The sequence below is a fragment of the Aquila chrysaetos genome, chromosome 9 (genome assembly GCF_900496995.4).
Source record: "Aquila chrysaetos chrysaetos chromosome 9, bAquChr1.4, whole genome shotgun sequence".
Taxonomy (NCBI): domain Eukaryota; kingdom Metazoa; phylum Chordata; class Aves; order Accipitriformes; family Accipitridae; genus Aquila; species Aquila chrysaetos.
Genome location: NC_044012.1, coordinates 5,716,820 through 5,739,893, shown reverse-complemented (window position 1 = coordinate 5,739,893; position 23,074 = coordinate 5,716,820). Strand labels below are relative to the sequence as shown.

Sequence of the window (23,074 nt, the reverse complement as noted above, 5' to 3'; positions counted from 1 at the left end):
TTCATAACATAGGGAAAGTACGGCCAGCAAAAATACTGGCTTCAAAGTAATTTTCTTGACACTGTCAGCTAACTTCTGAAAAGTTCATTTGAAACCTGTGTAGACGCATCACAAAGTCTATGACCCTTGGTGCATTTCTGAACTAAAAGCTGAGATTATGACTGAAACACTGGCTACATGAAGTGCACATGATTGTGAATGATTTAAATGCCAGTTTATACATTGGCTGGGAAGCCCAAACAGTAGTAATATGAACATACAGTTGTTGGATGATGAAATCAGACCCTACATTGTGTTTTGGGATGACTGTAATCTAAAGTCTGTTTCCACAACCATCAGCATTCTCACATACATTTAAATGAAGAACAAGATACCTCCTTTTTAAGAAAAGACAGAAATATTTGTGATTTCATTCGTCACATCACAGAAATCCGTCCATCACAAATGCAGACACCATGATCCCATTATATAATGTAAAGAATACTACCACCATTTGCAGTCACCTCGCAGAAGATGGTTTACACAAATGACAGTTCATTAACAGAGAAAGGAAAAAATAGGAAAAGAAGGAGAGGGATAGAAAATAGTGGGTTTACCTCAATGTTCTCTTTGAGATTGCTGACTGGTATGATCAAGCCATCCAGACCAGTAAGACTTAGACCTCCCACTGTTCCACTGATGTCAAAACTGGTGTCACTGGAGAAAAAGGGATTCACGGCAAAGCTCACCATCTATTAGCAAGACATTAACAATCAGACAATTGAGCTATTGTCCATGTTTCATTATATTCACACTCTAAATTGCTGAATAGTGAAAGCTTGAGCTCAGACCCAAACAGTACTGGCCTTAAAAGAAGCCTGCATCCAGATTTAAATAAGAAGCTGCCTTATGCCTACGGTAGGTCAAGCACAAACCTTGAAAGTGATTTTGATTCTGCAATGTGATATGTGTACAACAATGTTTATTTAGTTTCCATTCATTGTAACCCTTTTGCCTTTTAGACACCAGATATCAAAATGCAATTGCATAAGCCGCTTTCAAAGTAACTCCACCAAAGCTAGGCTGTGGCACTCCTCTTGGAATTAGGAGCAGAAGTCTATTTCTGCTATGATAGCAATGCACAGAAGAGTGTGTTAGAGTCGTCAGTCCAATGAGAGGATTCAGGAGCCTCTCCTAATGCTCAGGTAAGACAACAGATGTGTTTCCACTGGTTTCGGTGGGCTCTGGACATTTTCAGCAGAGCTGGAAAAGACACAGTGAAAAAAAATGTTTTGCAGGAATTGTAGGGGTTTCCTGAGAGTGTCAAATCAACCAGAGAGACCTTTAGAAAATTTATTATAAAAATATGACAGTAATATGCAATCTATGGTTTTGAGGGAGAAAACACCATATCCTAATTCAGATGAGGGATGTGTTATCATCAGGACATTCGCAGGCCTTTTGTGTCCTGCAGGATCTGAGTGCCTCAAACTCATGTATTTCTAGCTGCTATGAAGCAGGACTGCTGCAGCTTAGCTTTAATGGTGATATAGACTCTGAACTGTTGCGTCTTCCTTAGAGCATAAGATGTAAACAAACAGCAAATAGATTTATAGGTATTGATTAATTCCATTGCCTTCTCTAGCCATGCAAGTATGAATCAGAAGTGTATGTGAGGGGCTGATGGGATGGGCAATTTAAGGTTTCAATCCTCCTCAGCTTGCTGAGACAATATCTCATGCAATTAAGATAAATGAAGGCTTCTTTGACCAAAAATATTTCAAATTATTTTCTTGGCATGACAGGAGGGATGACTTGTGTGCTTGTGTATTCATTGTAAAAGGAGAAAAGATTCTAAAAGCGCTAGATCAAGAATGTAAGTTGTATATCAGATTGAGTCAGATAAAAGCTGTTTACTTGCCCTTATATCCACTGTTTCATCATCAACTCCTGAAACACTGAGAGAGGAAGCAGGCGGGAGAGTAAAGCTGGCAGAGCTGGAACTGGAGATATTAATGGATGTGCCATCCATGTTTTCTGTTTGTAACCTGTCCAGTTAGGGTTGGACACAAGCAAAACAGAATAAAAGAGAAATAGGAAAACAAACAAACAAAAAACAAACCAGAAAAAAAACATCAATAGCATGGACTTCATATCTGGAGAAAAAGCTTTCTCACTTCACGAGTATAACTCTGTTGCAAAACTATTTCTAACTCTGCCTGTAAATACTTTCTACATTAATCTGTCCCTGACGTAGTACTCCATACAATGCTACCTTAGAATCATCAAAAAAGGGGTGGAATTGGCGTATCTGGATAGGAAGTTGTACCCAGGTAGGTGTACTCATGTGAAAGATATAGCTGGTTTCTGTGTGAACATGCTCTTGATTTGAATGCACAGTTAAGTGTGGATGAAAACCAGGCTCTCGGGGAACAATTTAGGGATGATTATGGGGAATGGAGAATCCTCGTCAGGCTCCTCATGATTACATTTGCTTCTGCCAAGCTGGCTACTATTCTATATAACATGTCATTACTGGCAACTTGGAAAAGAAAAAAAACCCCTTAACTGGCATGACATGGGTTTTCCACATAATTTCAAAGGTAAGTGGCTACTGCCTCATCCAGGAAATAGTAGTAAATTCTCCGCTGGTCAAAGAAGACATAGCATGAGAATTTCTAAGGCAGCGTTATTGAAGCTAATTGGAGTCCAAGCTGTTCTTACTATCAGTTAGTAATGACAGCCTCATTGCACTGTTGAAGTTGTCATTATGCTACAATATGTAGTTGGGTCGTTCCATTTAAGGACAATGTAATGAATATTTGAGGCAAATTTGATTAACTATCAGGAGCCTAGATGGGAGACACTGTTACTGTTACCTGTGTATATACATTGTGGCAGAAGGAGTGGTAAGGACTGTTGGTTCGTCATCGGGTTCTTTCCCAAACAGAAGGGCACTCTGTAGATTTTCAACTGTATTCAGGAGCTGGTGCGACATTGAACTCTGGAAAAGGATTAGAGAAGGAAACTTGCAACAAAGCTCCTCAGAATCATCACGGTGCACATTATTTGCCTTTACTTCCTTTTAGGAACAAATACTAATTTTCAGTGTCTTACAAAGCTGGCAAACTTGGTGATGTGCTTCTTAATCTCAGAGAAAGTTATTGTAATCAGCAATTCAATTTCTGTAATTCTCATTAAAACATTGCAGACAGCAAATACATATCTTACAGCTTTTACTTTTATGTTCTATTATTTATAACATCTACAAATTGAAATTTGAAGCACTACAAACATGACATCAATTTAACGCAATATATTCATGCACTTCCGTACATTAATGCCCTTTAGCTGCACACTTTAGTGTTTAGTTACTTGCAAAAGCAAGGCGTAATTTTGTATTAATTGGGTGTTATTAGTGTATTATCCTGGGGGAGTTCAAACAGTTCATAACCTTTTCTCTCAGGTTGGATTTATTTCATGCCCTACTCCCTTGCAGTGATGAAAGTTAAAGTATGTTCAGCCCAGGAAGCACACAAAGGCAACTGTGACAATTTGCATATAGATAGGAAAGGGTAGGACAAAATAAACACGTTGCATAATTCTGAATAGAAAATCAGAGTGGGCTTTCTGAAAAAGTGTAAGCAGCAACCAGAGCTGATTCGCATCATGAATATTGAATACCTGTGGCTTCCTTGAATTATGGGGCAAAAGGAGGGGATAGAATCAAATCTGATAAAAATCTCTGTGTGCTTGTCATCCATTAGAAGTCTGTCCTGGTTTCAGCTGGGATGGAGTTCATTTTCTTTCTAGTAGCTGGTATAGTGTTATGTTTTGGATTCAGTATGAGAAGAATGTTGATAACACACTGATGTTTTCAGTTGTTGCTAAGTAGTGTTTATACTAAGTCAAGGATTTTTCAGCTTCTCATGCCCAACCAGCAAGAAGGCTGGAGGGACACAAGAAGCTGGGAGGGGACACAGCCAGGGCAGCTGACCCAAACTGGCCAAAGGGGTATTCCAGACCACGTGATGTCATGCCCAGTATATAAATGGGGGGGAGTTGACCTGAGAGGGATCACTGCTCAGGAGCTAACTGGGCATCGGTCGGCAAGTGGTGAGCAATTGCATTGTGCATCACTTGTTTTGTATATTCCAATCCTTTTATTATTATTGTCATTTTATTATTGTTGCTACTATCATTATTATTTTCTTCCTTTCTGTTCTACTAAAATGTTCTTATCTCAACCCATGAGTTCTACCTTTTTTTTCCCAATTTTCTCCCCCATCCCACTGGATGGGGGGGAAGTGAGTGAGTGGCTGCATGGTGCTTAGCTGCTGGCTGGGGTTAAACCATAACAAGGTCGTGCACTGATGCTGTGTTCTCCAGTGCTCTGTCCTGTTCAGCTTTAAACGTAACAAATCTTAAGAGACTTCTATCATCTTCATTAGCAGACTGTTCAGTCTAACAGGTCTAACTGGGGAGAAGTTTCCTTTGATATTCAAGTCCATCATAGTGTCACAATGAACCCTACCCAATGCCCATTTAAATATATGAGAGGCAGCAGAACTCTAAAAACCTTCCAAAGCAAGCAAATGTTCACACACAGTCCACTACAAACTGGACAAAATCAAAATTACCTGTTCTGCCTCTGGCACTGAAGTGTTCGCAGCTCTGATTTCTACAGAAGCTTTAAGAACATTGCTCACTGCATTAAATAGATAGTTGGCTGCATCCTTTAGCTTCTGATCATCTCTGCTGTCCTCTGTGTTTACAGTGAGCAAGGAAGCACTGACGTCTTTTAGAGTGTTGCTAGCTTCCACCTGCATGGGAAACAAGGGGATAAGTTTATATGTGTTGGTACTACAAATGACAGAAGTGACACTTGTGTCATTTACTGAATATTGCAACATAAGTAATCTCATAGGACTATTTGTGCCTAACTCTATTTTTACTATAATTATTTGTGCTGGGGTAATACCTCAAACGCCAATAAAGATGATATACTAGATGGTATACTAACATGAAATACAGACCTGAAAAATGTACCCTGCTTCTACAGATTTAATCCATAAAAAAGATGAATAACATCTGAAGGAAGCTTGTCTGTCAAACACTGGGCAAGGATACAGTTTAGATGTACAGTAATGTAGTAAATTAGGTTATAATTTTGGGTGGTGTGTCCAAAAAATACCACCATATTGTCAAGTGCACGAGCATTTCAATCTTAATTTCCACAAACCCTATTGGATTAACAGCAAGTAATATCTTTGGCCTTGTGCTGTGCTAAGTGCCAAAGGAGAATGACTTTTACAATTTTTATTTTGTGCCCAAATGCAGCCAGTGATTGCTTTGTGATTGTAAAAGCACTGGCCAGCTTTCAGCCCGGGGTGGTGAGGGAGCCAAGCAAGTTCACTGCAAGCTTGGACATATCTATTCCCACAGTGTGCAAACGCTTAGCAGCCTTACTGTAGGGTGAGCGCTGAAGCTGAGCTATGTTCTTGTCTTGCCAAAGTTAACCACATACTGCTGAAATGCTCCCAAGACATTGTCTGGCTGCAACTGTATAATACATCAGAAATCAGGACAGCTCTATTTATTGCCAGCATATTTGGGAAACTTCCCCAGTGACAGTTTGTTCTGTCCTCCCATGTGCTCACTCCTTATGCATAAATAGCATCATCTACTAATAATGTCATGTTGCCAGATAATATTCAATAAATACTTTTGTGAGGCCAATCTGAATATTTGTGCCCAGTTCCTCTGGGTGCTGTCATGTTCCTGCCTCACTGACTGCTTGCCTACGTGCATTTTGTGACAGTGCATGGATCAGGGACTAATGGATCTGGGCAATTCCAGAAAAACCCTCTTGGGCTCTTTTTCTTCAGGATTCTGAGAGTGCTTTACAAGATAAAATATAGATCCTAATATGCCTCTGACTAAAAGTTAAGGTTTGCGTCTTGAAGATGTATCATAAAATGTAACTGGCCAGACGGTCATAGCCTGGATTGTAGTGGTTGCTGAGACAATGTCTGAAAGTCCTGATTCGCTTACTCTAAACAGCAAAATGTATTCCCTTCTGGTCAAAATACACATGCTGGTACAGTTGAAAAAATGGGTAAAGAACACATAACTGTAAGGCAGCAAAACTCTTCCAAGGTCAGTGGGGTGCAATCGAGTCTGTACTATTAGTGTGAGGCGATATAAGATGCATTGTTTCTTACCTGTGCTGAGACAGACAGCTCTTCACTCCTGTAAGTGATTTCTTTCAGTACTTCTGACATCTTAAGAGCAGTCTGCACTGATGTTACGTTAACAGCAGAGAGAGTTGTCAGCATCAGCCCTCGGAGCTTGGGATGAAAAGGGATAATTAGGCAAAGGAATAAGATGCTAATTAGGACTGTGTAAGTAGTGCTGTATATTGACAGCTAGGCTTGCTGTAAATCATGTGGTAGAGTAAGACTCCACAACAAGGATCATTTGAACTGATATTAGGTCTACTGACAAGATGCCACTTGCCTTATTAAATGTATAATCACAAGTTTTATGTTACCTCCCAGCACAGAGAATTTATGCACTTAACATCCATTAATAGCAAGGAGAGTTACTTGTGAGAATTTGTACTAATGTATGTGAATTACTGTATAAATGCTACTTCCAGAGAAAGCAGAGCCATGTATGATTGATGTTACTTAAACAATGAATCGTAATTGAAGGATACGTTGCATTTTTCTAGATCTTTTAATCTGAGGCACTCAAAGCACTGTACAAATATAAGCTTATAACTGAAACATAAGCTGGTAGCTGAAAGGAACAAACTAAAATTACCTGCCATCTAGTACTTTTGGGGAAAATCAGATAGGATATTTCTCCCACAGGAGAGGCCATTTTGTTAATATTTAAATTGTTTGCGGAAAATCAGGTTGATTTTAAGTTTAAAAAGACCATCCAAATTAGTTTAAGTTAATGCAATAACAATTGAGAATGAATTCTTTTACTGATGGACGATAAAACAAATTATTTAGGTGGGCAAATAGTGAAAAGTAGCTGAAACCTGTGCCAAACACTGAGACAGATACTAGAAACTTGAAACCTCCATTGATTTCAGGGGGTGATATATAAGCTTTTTATTACTTAAGAGCTGACAAAGAATATGAAGAGTCCATTATATTGCATTGTACTGCAAGAAAACAAGTGTCTGGCTGACCTCTTTTCGTGTGTCTGTCTGTAAAGATATGTTAAAGCTTTCCTCTTGCATGTCCTGATTAAGGACTGATGTCACTGACTTATACAGCTGGAAAAGACTCATGCTGTTGTTCCCATCTTTTAGGATGGTGTTTGCCTTCTCAGATACAATAGCCTGCAGGGTCAGGTTCCCATCGATCATATCTGCATGTCCAACCTGATGAAGAAATCAGATATGCTCTTAATGTTGCTAACGCTATCATAGTTATCTTTGAACCACTTCCACAATGATCTTATTGACAGCCTAGCTAGAATGAGACAGAAAACTTTGTGTTCCCCATTTTTAATGTTTTATTTTTAGTGGCCTGATAAGGATCTCCGTACTGTGGAAGAAGCAGAAGTTTTCTGGGGCCTACATAGAGTAGCTCCAGACTCACTAACTACAGCTTAAGCTGCTCAATGTCCAAATAGATCATCTTTTAAACTTCTTTCCTAGAGAAAGGACAGTGGAAGATTGTTTTGACTACCTTGAGTCCACAGAGAATAGTCTCTGTTAGATAGGAAAATGCTGATTATGGCACATTCAAAGGGAACTAATAAGTATGAAATGGGAAGAAGCTCCAAAAGTGAATCGCAGGTTACGTATCATCTTGGGAGATCTTGAAATAAAATAATTCTTCTGTGTACCTTCACCGAAGCATTAGTTTGAACTTTATCACCATAGCTGTTGCTAACAGTAATTGTCATATGTAAAATGAAATTATTTTCCTCTTCTCCAAGTGGAAGATAAACTGGGAAGAGTTCAGGATCCGGGCCACAGTGCAGGAGAGAATCTGAAACAGGAAAGAGGGGGTCACCTACCAGACACCACACAGACACCTCCTATTCTCTAAGAAGAGGGGACTCTGGGCTTGCTCTGTGCAGGCCTGATTAACTCAGTCTCCCTGGGGAGCAGAAGCAGGTTGTGCCTTTGCTCTTGTTAGCAACAGTAAAAGTGTTTGCTAGAAACACGGAGAAGCAGTTAGCCAAACAGTTCACCTCAGCACTTACTTGATTTCAGATAGAAGCAGTATGTGAGCTGGCTGTTATGTCCAGATTGGCATGAATCCACCAAGCAAGGAGCGCTGCAGGAGACTGTGAACGTGGTGAGCACTGATCCCTGCTTGGGAGACACGGCACAACTGGGGATCTCGGGCGGAGGCACGGTGCTGACAAGGTATGTTTCCTCCCCGTAGCCACGCTGAGTCATTGCTGGGAGTGGAGGGAGCAGAACGTCAGCAATAATCATGCCCTGGCAGCACTGATCTTCAGACATAAATCTTGCCTATTTAGCAATGAAGCTGTTTGTTCAGGCACCAGAAACATCAGGGTAGGCCTAATCAGAAATGAAATCCCGCTACTGAACAAGCCATAAGAGGAAAAGAACTAATAAAACATGGTAGTGTTTGCATTATAAAGCAAAGCTGTATTATTTGATCAAGCATTTAGCATAACTTAATTTCCAGATGAGCCTTAACAAAGTTATGAACAGCTTGGAGTAAGAGAACTGAATTTGTCCTGCCATGCAACAGCTGAGAGCAAAGTTAGCTCTTAATTATTTCAAAGAACCCACATATAAAGTAACAGCTCTCAACTTGTGGACTAATTTAACTTCATATTTGTCACAGTGAGGCTGTGTGTGTGTAATGTCAGTGTGATGTCATGACGGCAGACTATCTCAAAGGAGTCTGAAAACCCCTGCTTGCCCCTACCTGTTACTTTAATCTGAAAAGCTTCTCCCTGTGTCTGCAAGAAGGAGCTGTTAATTTTTAACATGGATGTGTTGCTTTGAAGCAAATTCAAAGAGTTCTGCCGGAAACCAGTCAGGCCACAGGCTAGAGGGAGGGTCATAGACTGGAAAATCAGACAGAAAAGAAAACATGACAGTAGAGGCTCTTTGCTGTGATTTCTGTTGTGATTTATCAGGAGCAGGGTGGCAGTTTGGTGCCCTTCATTATAACCCCTCCCAAACCAGGCACCCCCTTGTCTCGGCCTTCCCCATTATTTCTAAAGCGTCCATTTGACAAAGTATCACTCTGAGGCCAGGTGGCTTTCCCTCAGGATGGATGTTTATTTTTTTGTGTGCAGTATTTCTGACGAATCTGATGCTCTCACCTTGGTTTGGAACGTGTTATCTAAATACCAGTTATAATATATGGCCTGGGAGTCCTTCTGTTCAGAGACACTCAAAACAACTTCATCACTAGCATTCACTGGCTTGCAGTTTGCCTCACATCTGTAAGGAAGTAAGATGGTAGTTACAGGTAGTAACTGTATGAGATGTCACCATCCTTGATGTTGATTGGTTAACTCTCATTTGACGAAAATCTGCAAAAGCCCTGCAACGTGAAACAGGTGACACATGACTCACAAACAGTGAAATACTTAATTTTAAAGCAAGAGATTTAGGAACCTTCATCTCCATTTTCAACACGACTGAAGCCCAGAACCTGCAAACTATTTATGTTGCAAAACTGCTTCAGGCTCTCAAATGAAGCCTGCCTCTGTTTAAGCTCCTGATATGATTACATTAATAGATCATCGAAATGCCACTGCTCTTTAATGAGGCACTAGACTCTTGAAGAACAGATTTTGTAAGGCAGTAATGTGTATCTGGGTGTCTAGTAGAAATTTCAGACATATCTTACGGCATTTTATTCCCATTGTTTCAATGAGATGTGCATATGGAAATCTCCAACATTGAAAGGATGTAGGGGGTTCAAAATGCCTAAATGGTTTTGGGAAGAATATTATTCAGTTTATAAAAAGATTATGTTCAGAAATGTGGATTGGAAAATGCAGCAAGACCCATCTTGTCTGTAATTCCTATGATGGTAAGGTATAAATAGATTTACAACAATAAGTACATTATTACTTTATTTTCATTGTTTTTGGTAACTGTGGCCTTACACTATGTTTGTGCAGTAATAATATTAACCAGTGAATACTAGGGTTTAAAAACAGACCTGATTTTCAGTTGCAGTTCTTGTTTTGCCGTCACATAGAGACATTGCTCGTCCTGCCTCTCTTCATTCCCATGGTTTCGGACTGTAACCCTGACAGTCACTGCTGACTTTGGAGGAGGAAGGCAGGAAGGTGGGATTTGCACCTCAGTGTGGTTGGTTAGGATTATCTGTTGCTGCACACATTCATTCCACGCAGGCCAGCAAGCTCCTGCACAAACATTTCCTCTATAATTAGAATAGTCATAACATCCCGTGTCTCTTGTAAAGGACTTTCCTGCCATAGAGCAAACAAGTTTCCTGAACCCAATTTAAAGAGTGCATAATCAGAGTACAGCCTGACTTCTTCAAAGTAATGTATGAGGTCAGGGATAAATATGGGGACAAACACAGATGTCCTGAATCTCAATCCAGTTTTCAGCCATAAATGTTTTTGCATCATGTTTAATGCTAATTATCGCTGTTCTATTGAGACACATGTATCTTGCAAATGCCTAACTATGTAAGTCACTTGGGACTAGTTCTTGGCTATGAGAGTGAGGGCTTAGGACAGGCACATCTTGACAAATTGAAACCTTTGGGAAAAGACAAAACTGAGTATTATGCCATATATATACCATAATTAGTTTGGTGTTAAAAACAGGGTAAGGTAGAAGGACATTCTTCATGTACAGTGAGTGGCAAACTTTAAAGCCAGAGAGTATACCATCCTTTAGTCAGATTTCACCACTTGATCTGACATGGCAGTGAGTTTGTTACTGATCAAATACAAGTTGGTGGAAAAAGTTCAGGAAATGCACATACCGCAGGACCAGAGAAAACTGGAATTATTGTTGTTGTCTGGCCAGCCAAGAGTAACAGTTGTGAAGGGATCCACATGGCGACTCGGTTTAATATATATTTTGGTTTTTCTTTTGTGATCCTAAATAATAAGTAGACGTATCAGTTAGGACAGGAGCATGTATAAACACATACATTTCTTGCTTCTTGATAATGAAAAAGGTCTGAAAGTTTAGACCCCAAATCACTGTATGCAGATCTGTAGTTTAAATGGTCTTTCCCTGATGAGTGGTAGTATAGAAGTAGAAGCAGATGGCACAGAGAAATTGTGTGGCAAAATATTCCCAAACGCGTAAGTAGCTTAGGAGCCCAGCTCCCATTTTCAAAAGTAATGCAGGTACTTAGGAAACTAATTCCTATTAATTTTCCACTTCTGGACCAAGACTTTTAACCCTTGGACAATCATTTTTCTTCTAGTACATCTTCTAGTACATTCCTTTTTTATCTGAATTAGATACATTACAGCTATAGATAAAGAGAAGGAGGAGGTAGTGGAATTTGTCTTTCTGTGCAACAAACTGTGATAAACTTAGTTTTGAATTAGATTTATATTCCTCTGATGCAATATGTTCTTACAGGCAATCTGTAAAGCATAATGCCTTCTTGTGAAGCAGCACATCTCCTATAGCAGACATCTGTCTGCTACTATTATAGTTAAAAACTAGACCTTTAAGATGATAATAGAATATTCTATCTGGCAATTTTACTATTTAAATTTGTGCAGCTGCTAGCAATTCATTTGCCATAAACTGGAAATTTCTTCTTTGCAAAGTAACTTAAACATTCCAATACAGAAGCAGAAAACACTTAGAAATAATATAAAAATATATTAAACTCTGCTTGAAGGATAACCCCTCAAAGAGAGGTTTGCATTAGTCAAGTAGATAAATTAAAAATTCATCTAAGCACATTTCAACTTCCAAAACTGAATCATTGTGAAGAGTTCATTTTCTCTAACCTTGTAATTGTTACTTGCAGGCTTTTATGAATTGTAGATCAAATGCCTGTAAACACATTTGTCTCAGAGAGTTTTGGTGTAGATTTTATGTGAAACCATATGGGGCACAGAAAATCTAGTCCATAATCTACTATGCTACAAATATGTCTTTTCAATATCTTATGCAGCACTTCTACTGGTAAGAAAAATTTCTAAGCATTTCAATTTTAAAGAAAGATCCTTAAATAATACTTACATTTGTCTTTTGGGTATTTGTTTTGGAGCTGCCTTCTTCCTTAGCAGAATCTGTTTAATACAAAAAAGAGCAGAATATTTTAGTGCTATCTGTGAAGCTTTCAGACATCCTCAGCGAATATGACTTAAATACTTAGGATTTGACTACCGACAGTCTGAAAGATAGGGCTATAAGAATCAGACTCTAGAACTGTGATAAACAGTCTAGTTATAATAGGTAAAATTGTAACAACAAGCTAGTCACATACTATAAAGAAGATCCTGATTCTTCAAACATAATGGTGTAAATCAAAATAAATTCAGAGAAAGTGATGGAGTTTCATTGATGTACAAAGAAAAATTGAGGGAAAGCACTGGAAAAGTCTGAATAGGATTAGTACTAAGTCACTTTATTCCTGGTATAATCTGCACTTGTAAATGTAAGGACAAGTCATCTAGAAGCATTTACTGACAGCAATTTATGAGACTGCTGTGATGCAAATGTTTCCTGGTTTCAGAGCTATGTCCCAAGCCATAAACTTCACTAATTATTTCTAGGACAAATAGCTAATGTGCGATGTGTAACATATACAGAGTGATGCTAATTTATGACTACTTCAAAGCCAGGGAATCTGCCTTCATCAGGAAGAAGCCTCCACAAAAGTTTTCAGCACTGTTGCTGGAAGGAAAGCAATTACTAGATGCAAACCATAAACACTCCATGAAATGCTCTGATTGCAAAAAGACACTTATGTGGTCAAAACCAGCACTGCCAGATTAATGCAATTACCTTTTTTATGAGAACTGTTTGCCAACACCGTGATGAACCCAAGATCCAGACTCATGTTTGAGAAGGTATTCATGGCCACCACTTTCACTAGGAAAGTACCTAGAGAAGACAAATGGCCAGTTAAGAATAGCAGTGGGACCAGTCCAGCTTGTTTGGAATATAAAATCCAATTCGTGAAGAAAATCCTCTTCTTTTCTCTTAAGAGCTTTGGGGGTTTTCTGATGAGTTTCCACTGCTCAAAGGCTTTTCAAGGAATGTTCTTCCCCTTTATCTCAGCTTTTTAATAACTCAGCTGCCTTTGTCCTAGCACTTTCAATGCTATTCTTTGTCAGCTGGCTATGATATTACCACAGAGGAAACTAGAGGTATGCAAGTACTGGAGTCCAAATGAGTTTAGGCATCTTGAGAGAGCAGCTGTCTTCTTTGAAAATTTCTGCCTGAAGGGAAGGGATGTTCAAATGGGTATAGGGAGACCCAATAAAACTTTTAATTTTGAATAATTTTAATACATAAAATGAAATCATAATTAGCTTCTAGTGCTCCAGCTTTGGCATGGGATTTGACTAATTCATTAGAGGAGGAAACTTTTTTATCTTCTGCCACTGAATTAACTCTTAAAGACAATCTCCCTAATCCCACATTTTAAAGGCTTTGATTTCTTAATAATGGAAAGAAAAAATTACTAAAAAGCTCATTCATAAGTAAGTCCAACAAAAACTACGTGTTGGAGACCAATGCACAGAAAAACTCCCCTTTCCTTTGTTATCTCTACTGAGAACTCCTCAGATTATTAATTACTGCAGTGTAAAATGCAGAGGAGTGTAAACTTGAGAAGTTATACGTATGAACAAATAGGAGGAAAACACTTAGTGATTCAGGAAAATGTCATCATTTGTACTTGAATCAGATTGTGTCATGAAAAAATAAACCCTGTTTCACTATGTCTTTTGTATGCAAAATTCAGGTGAAGCCTTCATTTCAGTCTCCATATGGAGACCCATTGCCAGTTCGATTTTTTTAGCTCACTTACAAGTCAACAAGACTGTACTGCAGACCAAGTTTGAGCAGTTAGAAAAGCTACCAAATTCAGCTGTACGTTATTGTCCCCTACCCCAGGGTTCTGTGACTGCTTATGTGAACTCCTCTACTCAGCTGTGCGTGTCTCGGAAATACAGAAGATGTCAGCATGCTGTACCTTCAGAGTGCACGGGAATGATGTACGTTCGAGGTTCCCCATGAGGGCCATCTTCTTGGTGAGCATGAGTTTCATTAGGTCCAATCACCTCAAACTTCAGCTTATCTGGGGCACCGTGAGACACAGAGACATTAATCTCCAAATTCTCCCCTAGCTGCAAAGTGTGAGAAGCTAATGCAGCCTGAAGACCAGATACTGGCTCAATTAACTGAACAGCAATACTCTCAGAGATATCCAATGCAGTTGTGTTGCTGGATGCTCGGATTTCCAGCTGATGTATCCCTGGGCCTAGCAGCTCTTGAGAGGCACTGTCGAGTGTCAGATTGTGAGGGATAATTCCTTCCTTTGCTCTGGATTCAGTGAGTGTCATGTTATCTGCTAATATAATGTAGGTCACTCCATTGCCTGCAAAAAAACAGTTCAAAATTTGTCACAGCTTGTGTAATAGGCCATCCAGTTCTACCTGCTTTGTGCAGCATTCAGGTATTTATAAAGGACTCATAGAGAACACTGCAGAAATGCAATAATTTTTAATAAAGTCACTTCAGGTGCTTTTGTGCCCCTCTAGACTCCCTGTGGAAGTCTATCACGCGTTTTCTGCTGGGAGTGTTAGGGCAGTCAAGAGAATTCAAACATACACTACTGAATTTTATTTTTTAAGCATATATGTGGATTCCAGGAACTTGAAGTGAGAACGAAATGTACACCAGCAAATGTGACCAGCTCAGTGTGGAATCCTCTTACGCTCAATCAGAGAAGCATTTCTGTGGATTCCTAACTTCAAATATGAAAATATTCTTATTGTCTTCATGTGGATTTGTGTGACTGAAGTTATGCTCATGCTTTGTCAACATTGGGTAGAGGGAAAAACGGTTTATACTTATGTTTGAGGTGGTGTAATAGCTCTGAGAAAGAACCCCTCCAATGGAGCTGAGAGCATTCAGTTGCAGGAATGCAACAATTCGAGGGAAAGCATTCACTAAAAAGAAGTATTGTTTTGCATAATGAAAATCCTGCTTCTATCCCATGGGTGGCATAATATTTAGCCTGCCATTTAAATCATGTAGAGTAATTACCCTCACCTCCATTGAGTTCAACTTGAATCCACAACAACTCCCCATACAGTGTACGGCAGTGAGAGCTGTTCCCAGATTCGTACTGGCTATAGCACCCAGTAATGCTTAGTTGATCCATCTTATCTTGAACGGTTACCCGCTTCTGTGCCGTCACATGCCATTCACTGGTGGTGCATTCCACGAAAACAGTAAACTCTCCAGGAGATGAATATCTATATGTGACATTGCTGACCGGTCTAGAATAGAAAGAGAACAAGCTGCTTGTTGTGGAAGACTGTCCTGGGAAGTCCTTAGCCCTACGTGGTAACAGTGGCCATAGTTCCCAAATTTCTAACCTGACTCAGCTCTCCTGCAATCACTGTAATCCCTTGTTTATTTACATAGAATTTTTAGGGTTGCAGTTCCTTTGTTCCAGCTACGGTGTCATTAAGGATGTATATCAGCAGTGGTCATTCTCAAAGCATATCTATAAGGGTGGAAACATTTTGCTGTAAAGTAGGTAGAATACATTTCAATAACATGCAGCATTAGATCTGGTTTGTGACTTGTTGGCTCTGAGCACAGACATGTGACTATGCACATTAGAACATCTAACAGTGCTCTTAATTCTCTATTCTTTATTTTATTCCCAATTTACCATCTCTTAAGATATATCAGTGGAATCTGAGGCTGCTCAGCATTTTGTCAGAGCACTCCCTTGCTCTTTTTTTTTTTTTTTTTTTATGTCAGCTGCTTCTATACTTGCCCATGCTAGCAAAAATGTCTCTTCACTCATGGGTTTGGTGCAGCTCTGGTCATGATAGTGATAGGAAATTAACAGATATGAAGAAGTCTGTGGTAGTTGCTGTTATTACTAACAAGCATAAGGAGATGGTGAAAAGAACCTAAGGATATCCTTCTTGAATGATATACACCATGGAAGGCAAATAAGTAATAATCCTGACACTATTATTTCTGAACTCTTTATATGCTTATCATGGTACCACCTAGCAAATGCAAAGACCAGGACATATCATCCTTGATAATGCATATTTTTCATTAGTTGTTTTAATGAAGAAAAAGGTTTCATTCTAACTGGACTTCAAAAACATGCAAATGACAAGATCGGGACAGAAAAGGCAATTTGTGTAAGAGTGGATATCATACTGGACACAGAAAACAGATAAGCATGACTGCAAGCCATTTAGTAGCTGAAGTAAAAGGGCTTCCCGTAAAAACAGCAAGCCTCTGCTTACAGTGGCAAATACATTTTACTTAAAGGTTCACTATCAAAGATTTTTCTTCAAGTTCTTTACAGCTATAGGCCTGTATCTGTAGCTCTAAAAGAATGTTTACTGTTTCTAGTACATTACTACTTTTTTGTTTTCATTCTTCTACTTATTTTTCTAGCTGACTCAAGTAGGATTCCATTAGTAGACAAATAAATTTCTAGACCCATTCTCTGTCATTCCTAGCATTACAACAAAATCTGATTTTTAAATCCAGCAGAAAAATGTTTGATCTTTTAAAGACACAATTTTTACACAATTAAACAAAAGAAAAACTCCAGAATGCCATTGTATTATTTTAAATTTTATCAAAAAGTACTCTTTAAACTTAAGAAAATAATGCTTGCCTGTTTCTTTGGCAATTACTGACATGTTTTCAGTAATTTTCTGTCTTAGGATCTGGAATAAATTCTCTTAGTAAGAAATAGGAATCACTTGTCATAATAAGCAGAAGAATGATTGTGGTTGGCAGCTTGACTTAAAATTTTGTATTAATATCAAACAAGTTTCTGCAGAACCCAAGTGTCTTGTATGTATGGTCTATTATTAATCTACTTAATTTTTAACATCTCATTTAAGAGACTTGAAGCATTCAATAAAATGCAAGCAGTGAAATCTACTGGTTGTCTGATGATACATGAAGGATTTATCTTACGTTAGAGGGTAGTAAGGATCAATAGTGTGGCCATCTCCAGTGCTAATGATACAGGAAAGGTTGCCAGAGTATGGAAAGAGCAGCCAGTTCAAAGTGACCGTGATATTTTCAAAGACAAAGCATACATCTGTTACAACCAGCTGCAGACCTGTGAAACGTAATGACAGAATTCAATGTCATTGTTTGTCTACATTTCTTACATAATTCAATTAATTTCCACGTATTGAGAGCAGGCCTTCTCCAAAACAGATTTGATACAACTGCTAATTTGAGTACATTGGTGGCATGACAGAGAGCTGATTCTTCTTCATACCTACTGGTCAAGATTCTTGTTGGAACATAATTTCATTCAAGTGTATTTTATGTGTCTGAATTTCCTGGCTTCGTATCCTATCAAAAACCTTCAGTTAGGTCAGGGAAGCTACATTTTTATGCCTTCAATATTTTGTCACTGCTCTTCCAGGCTCTTCCTTGAGGATGGAGCAGTAATTTTTAAGATAAATACCAATGGTCATGGTGTTACAGCAAAGAGCAGAACAGGTTTTTGGTGTTGACAGCCCCCTCCCACTTACCTTCCTTGCAGTGGTACTGAATAGACAAATAGCTTCCAGAAGCTGGACAAGGATCTCCAAAGAAAGTGCCATCCGCTGCCACCTGGCAGGCCTGGAGACCATGACACTGGCCTGGAAAGAAGGACCGTTTCATACGAACTAGTGGGTTTATGTCTTTGACTGTCGTAACAGCGCAGATGAGACATGATTACAGAAACAAAAAGGGGAGGGGGAGCAATATCATGTCACTGATTCCTAGACAAAATCCCACATCACTTTGACTTTGGTGTGTTGCTTGTTGCCTGGTATTTCTTAGCACTATTCGGCTTTATTGGAATAAAGCTGAGTTAGAGAGGGTTAAAAAAAAAGAAGTTATGTGTTTTGTTTAATTTGGGCTGGATGCCTAAAGAATCACCTAGGGACAGGCCCTAGTCACTGTTTAGTCTGGCAAGCAGCGGAGCCCTGTATCTCCAGCAGGCTGTGTACTTGACACATGGCAGGCAGCAGCAGATCCCTCCTGCCCCCATGTCCCCATGGGTGCCAGCCTTTTCACCCCTCCTGGTTTGGAGTTAGGTTTGTATGGATGTGTTCTCTTCCATCTCTGTCAAAACTAGGGTCTCCCATCAAGTTAATCAGGGGTCAGTGTGTTCACATGTTTTCTTCACACAGCGAGAGGACCCAGGTACGCCCTCGTTCTCCATTTGCTCCCCCTCTCCTTCTCTGAATCTTTGCTCCTCACAAAGTCCCTCCTTTCCATCCAGCCCCCTGTGGGAACCTCCTCCACATCAGAAGTTCTCTGTGATTCCCTTCATTTTAGGAATAAGCCACTTTCCCATTCACTAACTCTACTGAAATACAAGATAAAGTATTTTAGGGACCAAGAACTTTGGCACATACTCTATGCTTCTGACAAGCAATGTTGTAAGATGCTACCTGCTACTTCGTCTTTGACACTGATCCAGCTACAGTCTTCATCTGTATCATACTGGAGAGGAGTCTCTGATACACAGTAGTGAGGAGTCTTCCGTCCATAGAAGCTCTCTCCAATTTGAATAACTTCTCCTGATCCACACTGTACGGTGGCATTGTAATTATCACAAGCAATGCTCTGGCCAGATTCTAATAGAAGAAAAAAAAATCAGATTTAACTTCTTGAATTTCTGAAAAATCCTGCTACAATTCTCCTGCATATTCCTTTTTTGGTTTCTCTTTTCTTCCCTTTTCTCCCTTCTAAGCGAAACAATTAAGAAAATTAAAAAAAAAACCAAAGAATAAAATATTTTTCCTTTTTTAAAATCCAAAGTAATAGATTTATGGGTTTTACTGCCTTAAACAAAAAATTGAGAACATATTTAATAAACTAAAATATTGTAATTAAAAAACCCTCATATTTTTGTGGAAAACACTTAGCATTTGTTTGACCTGCAGTACTGGAAGGTTTAGTGTTACTCCTTACTTCCGCAAGAGCCTTGTGGCAGTGTATGATTTGCATGATATTCAGGTAGTTGCTCTGGAGAATAGTTTGCATATTAAGTATGGGACCCGATCCCGTTTCTGCTACAGAGACACCTTTGTTCCTGTGTGATATTCAACTGACTTCATTCGGCAGGACTGCTCAAATAAGTAAGGTCATATCTCTAAATGCATACACCTCATTCTTTGATTAATCTGGGACAGTTAATTATCTTTCAGAATTCTTAGCATCCTGTAGTAATCAGGATACTTAATACCCTCAAGAGGAGGATGTGAAAGACTGCTTTCATATGGGGGTGTTGCAAAATAACGTTTTTGTTTCAGCTGTCTCAGCTGAAATACATTGTCCTCCAGTTGCTGTTTTGATCATTCCCCTTAAGTACCTTGATTAACAGTGCCAATGTGTGCACACTGCAGTAATTGTGTGCTATTGTTATTTAAAGTCTAAATCTAAGCCTGGCTGTAACTATAGCAACATGATCAGTTTACAGATTAGAGCTCTCTAAATAAGCCTGAAAAATAATTTGCTGTTAAATTCTGATAATTCTAATCTCGTGCATTTTTTTGTTCTTTACTTTGTATAGAGAGTTCCCATAGTGTTTGCTGTCTCAGCAGCTTTTACATGGAAAGATGGACAGAACCTGGTTTGTGTTCCTGTGTACAAACCCTGGTTCAATTCAAGTATTTTTACTACAACAAATTGCTAACCTACAGAGCACCAAATAGTAGAATAGAAATAATAAGAAATAATAATATGGAAAGTTTTCTACTTACGTTGAGAAACACAAATAATGCTAGGATTGATGACCAAAGAAAGGATGAAGACAATACACTGTCTGCTTAGTTGTTTGTACACATATACCTAGCTCAGATGATCAAGTAGACAAGTTATCAGGAATCAGAGATATTAAATTCAAATAGTGGTACCATTTGGAGCTACCTATATGTTTCATTTGAAGTTTCAAACTCAACATTAATGTGAATCAAGCTTCACAGTAGCTGTGCGTGAAGGTGTTGAGTATCACTATGTCTGTTTCACAGAGACAAACTGAAGCACTGTTGCGGGAACTTCCAAACATTGAACACCCAGAGAAAATAATTAAAATATTGTCCCTGTTTCTTTGGGATATTGGATCTAATTCCTTGCATGCAAAGCTGGCAAAAGAGGAGTCTAATCTGTTATTGAAATATGTATGTGTATTAATGGACATGGGCTGTAAATACTGAAAATAAGGTTATAATTGCCTCAATCTGTTCTCGGTTTGTGGGTAATGGAATGATGGATGTAGTGTAGGACATTGTTGCTCAATAATGCAAACACTCTTTGAATTTAATGTGCTTTAAGTCAGATCCTATGGTAACAGATGATAGTTTCCTTACAAACAGACAGTTGTCTACCGTGGTTGTAATGGAAAAATAATTTTAGTCTGTCTTTGCAAGGAAAATAAGCTTAAGGGATTGTGCTGTCTGCCAATTTCCTCTCCCCCAATCATTTTTAATGTTAGTCATCTTCAGCCAAACCTGATGTATAGATATAAACCTCAAAACACCCTAAAATTTCATGAAAATCAATAGCTAGGTAGAAGAGAAAGAGCTACATCAGTGCCTCTATTAGAAGTAGGGGTTATAACCCAATGTTTATCTGTTCCACGATATGGGATTCAACTGGCCAGCACATACAGCTGAAGCTCTGGAGCAGATGCAGAACTGCAGAGGAGGGAGCTGAGGGAGTCAAAAGTACTTGCAGAGGTGGGATGTGCTGGGGATATGGGAGTGAACTGGGAGTGCTGAGGAGGAGAGTAGGGAGGAGATGTGGAACAGAAAATCAGGACTGGAAACAAAACTTTATTAGTTTTGCTGATTGTGGAATGACTTGTTAATTATGTCAGAAGTAGTACAGTACTGGACCAGAATTGCAGTAGCAATTCTACGGCTTGTGGAAACCTGTACTTGCATACTGGATTCAAAGAGTTTTTATATTAGTGAACCTACAGCCAGACTGTCCTTCCAGTGCTTATAACCTTAGTTCTAGTTGCAGTTTAAAATGCTTGGCTTATGTGCAAAGTGCGAGGAACACAAGTTCCCCTCATATCTGTATGTCGAATGGGATGATATTGCTGGCATTCCTTTCCAGGACTGTTTGTTCAAAGTCACAATTTAAGGCACACAATGTCTGTAGATTTTCAGTCTGAGCACTCAAATGCCACCAGGAAGTACAGGTTCCTGCCTGGGGAAGCCCTCAAACTTTACCTATGGAAGGGTCTGAGAAGAAACAAGAATAACTTGCTTTCACTTTTGCTTACTCCAGGTTGCTAGGAGTGGTGTCTCTGGAAGCCTGTCTGTATTTTTGCTTCAGTTACAAACTGAAATTATTGTGGCACATATCTATTATTTATGATGAAGAGTATTTTTACAGGGCATTCATACAGGTCCCACCTAGCTCAGGTGCTATGGTGTTGTGGGAGTTTATTCTTGCAACCATACTGTTATACACTACTCAAATTGGCTTTAAACTAGCTAGCTTATGTCCACCGTAGACATGGACTGCTACACACTTAGATTCACTCTCAGATTAATTTCTATTTTACTAGCCCTCTATTGGAAACCTGGATCTTAATGGCTAGTTGCCAAGTACCTACATCTTCCAGTGATTGCAGGGTATTCCTTTCTTTGGATCAGATCTTACATCAGCACACTGCAAAAAGAGCACCTGCTGGGGTTATATGGCTTTTTGCTTTTTCATTTTTAGTAAGCTTGATTAAGTTATTGTGCAGTCACTCTGAAAGCAACAGGGCCATTTATGCACAGTTGTGAGCACGGCATGCTCACTTCTCAGTTCCAGCTGTTGTGTATCTTACCAAACTCGCAAATGAAGTCAAATTCCTGGCTGCAATTTTCAGTCACACCCCACTGGTACTTGGCATTCTTCAGGATGTACCCACATGTGGATGAGAAGGGAGATGGCTGATCCTTGTACCAGTTACTGTAGCTTATATTTGAAGTGTCCAGCCAAATCATTGACCCTGTGAACAAAGTAATGTTGTCCTGAATGTTTATTTTCCTCAGTAACACAATTACAGAGTCAGAGCCTGCCGAGCAAGACAGTAGCCCCCTTCCTACCAAAGCAGAGGTGATTTAGGGATCTTCAATTACATTTTATATTTAACCTGATATAATCATTAAAAGAGACACTGCCACTTCCCCCTGTGCCCCCAGCCTCAAGATTCCACGATTTTCCTTGCATCAGATCTTGCAGCACTTCCTAGTGTGATGAATTAGCTCAGCTTGCTCTTCCACTGGAGACCTAACCCAGCACATTTTTTTCACTGGGTCAGCAAGTTGATCTAATTCACCATGTGTTCACACAGCCACAAGATCCAATGGAAAGGGTGACCACATGCAACAGGGAAGTGAAGCAGGCAATTAAAACATCTTAATATAAATCTGAAGTTACAGCAACAAGACAGTGGCTTTTCAGCAGATGTCTACAGAGGGACAAATCGCATTTGTTACTATGTTAATTAAGCATCATGGGCTGGTACAGTTTTAAAGAAGACATGATTTCAAAACCACCTACCGTCAGTAGTTCCATTCAGCAAGGAGTTTGAGATCAGTCCTATCCACCATTCCTGATCCTCATCAATATGTTTTTGCAGGAACTCTTGAGTTTCCTCATTTTCAATAAAGACAAGGTGCCCTCCTCCTCTCTCACACCAGCTCTGGGCACTTGTGAAGGTATGCTGGAGTCTAACAAACTCATAGCATGAATGGTTGAAAGCTAGCTGGTACTTTGAGCAAGGGGTTCCTTCATCAATGGTTGCTTCCTCCACAGCCAAACATACAGCAAGAGAAATTAGAACTGCGATCCCAAGCCACATTCTCAGCTCAG

At 39.3% G+C, this 23,074-nt stretch overlaps 1 protein-coding gene across 1 annotated transcript in view; it reads right to left on the bottom strand.

Annotated features, from left to right (window-relative positions):
- Positions 1-23,074, bottom strand: part of PKD1L2 (polycystin 1 like 2) — a 42,186-nt gene extending 19,112 nt beyond the window's left edge. Inside the window, exons 1-21 of the mRNA XM_041126236.1 lie at positions 22,763-23,074; positions 22,044-22,208; positions 18,646-18,831; positions 17,734-17,844; positions 17,162-17,309; positions 15,245-15,474; positions 14,163-14,567; positions 12,968-13,066; positions 12,200-12,249; positions 10,971-11,088; positions 10,170-10,377; positions 9,319-9,439; positions 8,916-9,057; positions 8,215-8,415; positions 7,852-7,997; positions 7,187-7,381; positions 6,204-6,329; positions 4,620-4,802; positions 2,859-2,983; positions 1,901-2,027; positions 597-731 (exon numbers count right to left, since the gene is read on the bottom strand). Of these exons, the coding sequence (XP_040982170.1) occupies positions 597-731; positions 1,901-2,027; positions 2,859-2,983; positions 4,620-4,802; positions 6,204-6,329; positions 7,187-7,381; positions 7,852-7,997; positions 8,215-8,415; positions 8,916-9,057; positions 9,319-9,439; positions 10,170-10,377; positions 10,971-11,088; positions 12,200-12,249; positions 12,968-13,066; positions 14,163-14,567; positions 15,245-15,474; positions 17,162-17,309; positions 17,734-17,844; positions 18,646-18,831; positions 22,044-22,208; positions 22,763-23,063 (3,522 nt within the window). The 5' untranslated portion in view covers positions 23,064-23,074. The remainder of the gene's footprint in view (positions 1-596; positions 732-1,900; positions 2,028-2,858; positions 2,984-4,619; positions 4,803-6,203; positions 6,330-7,186; positions 7,382-7,851; positions 7,998-8,214; positions 8,416-8,915; positions 9,058-9,318; positions 9,440-10,169; positions 10,378-10,970; positions 11,089-12,199; positions 12,250-12,967; positions 13,067-14,162; positions 14,568-15,244; positions 15,475-17,161; positions 17,310-17,733; positions 17,845-18,645; positions 18,832-22,043; positions 22,209-22,762) is intronic.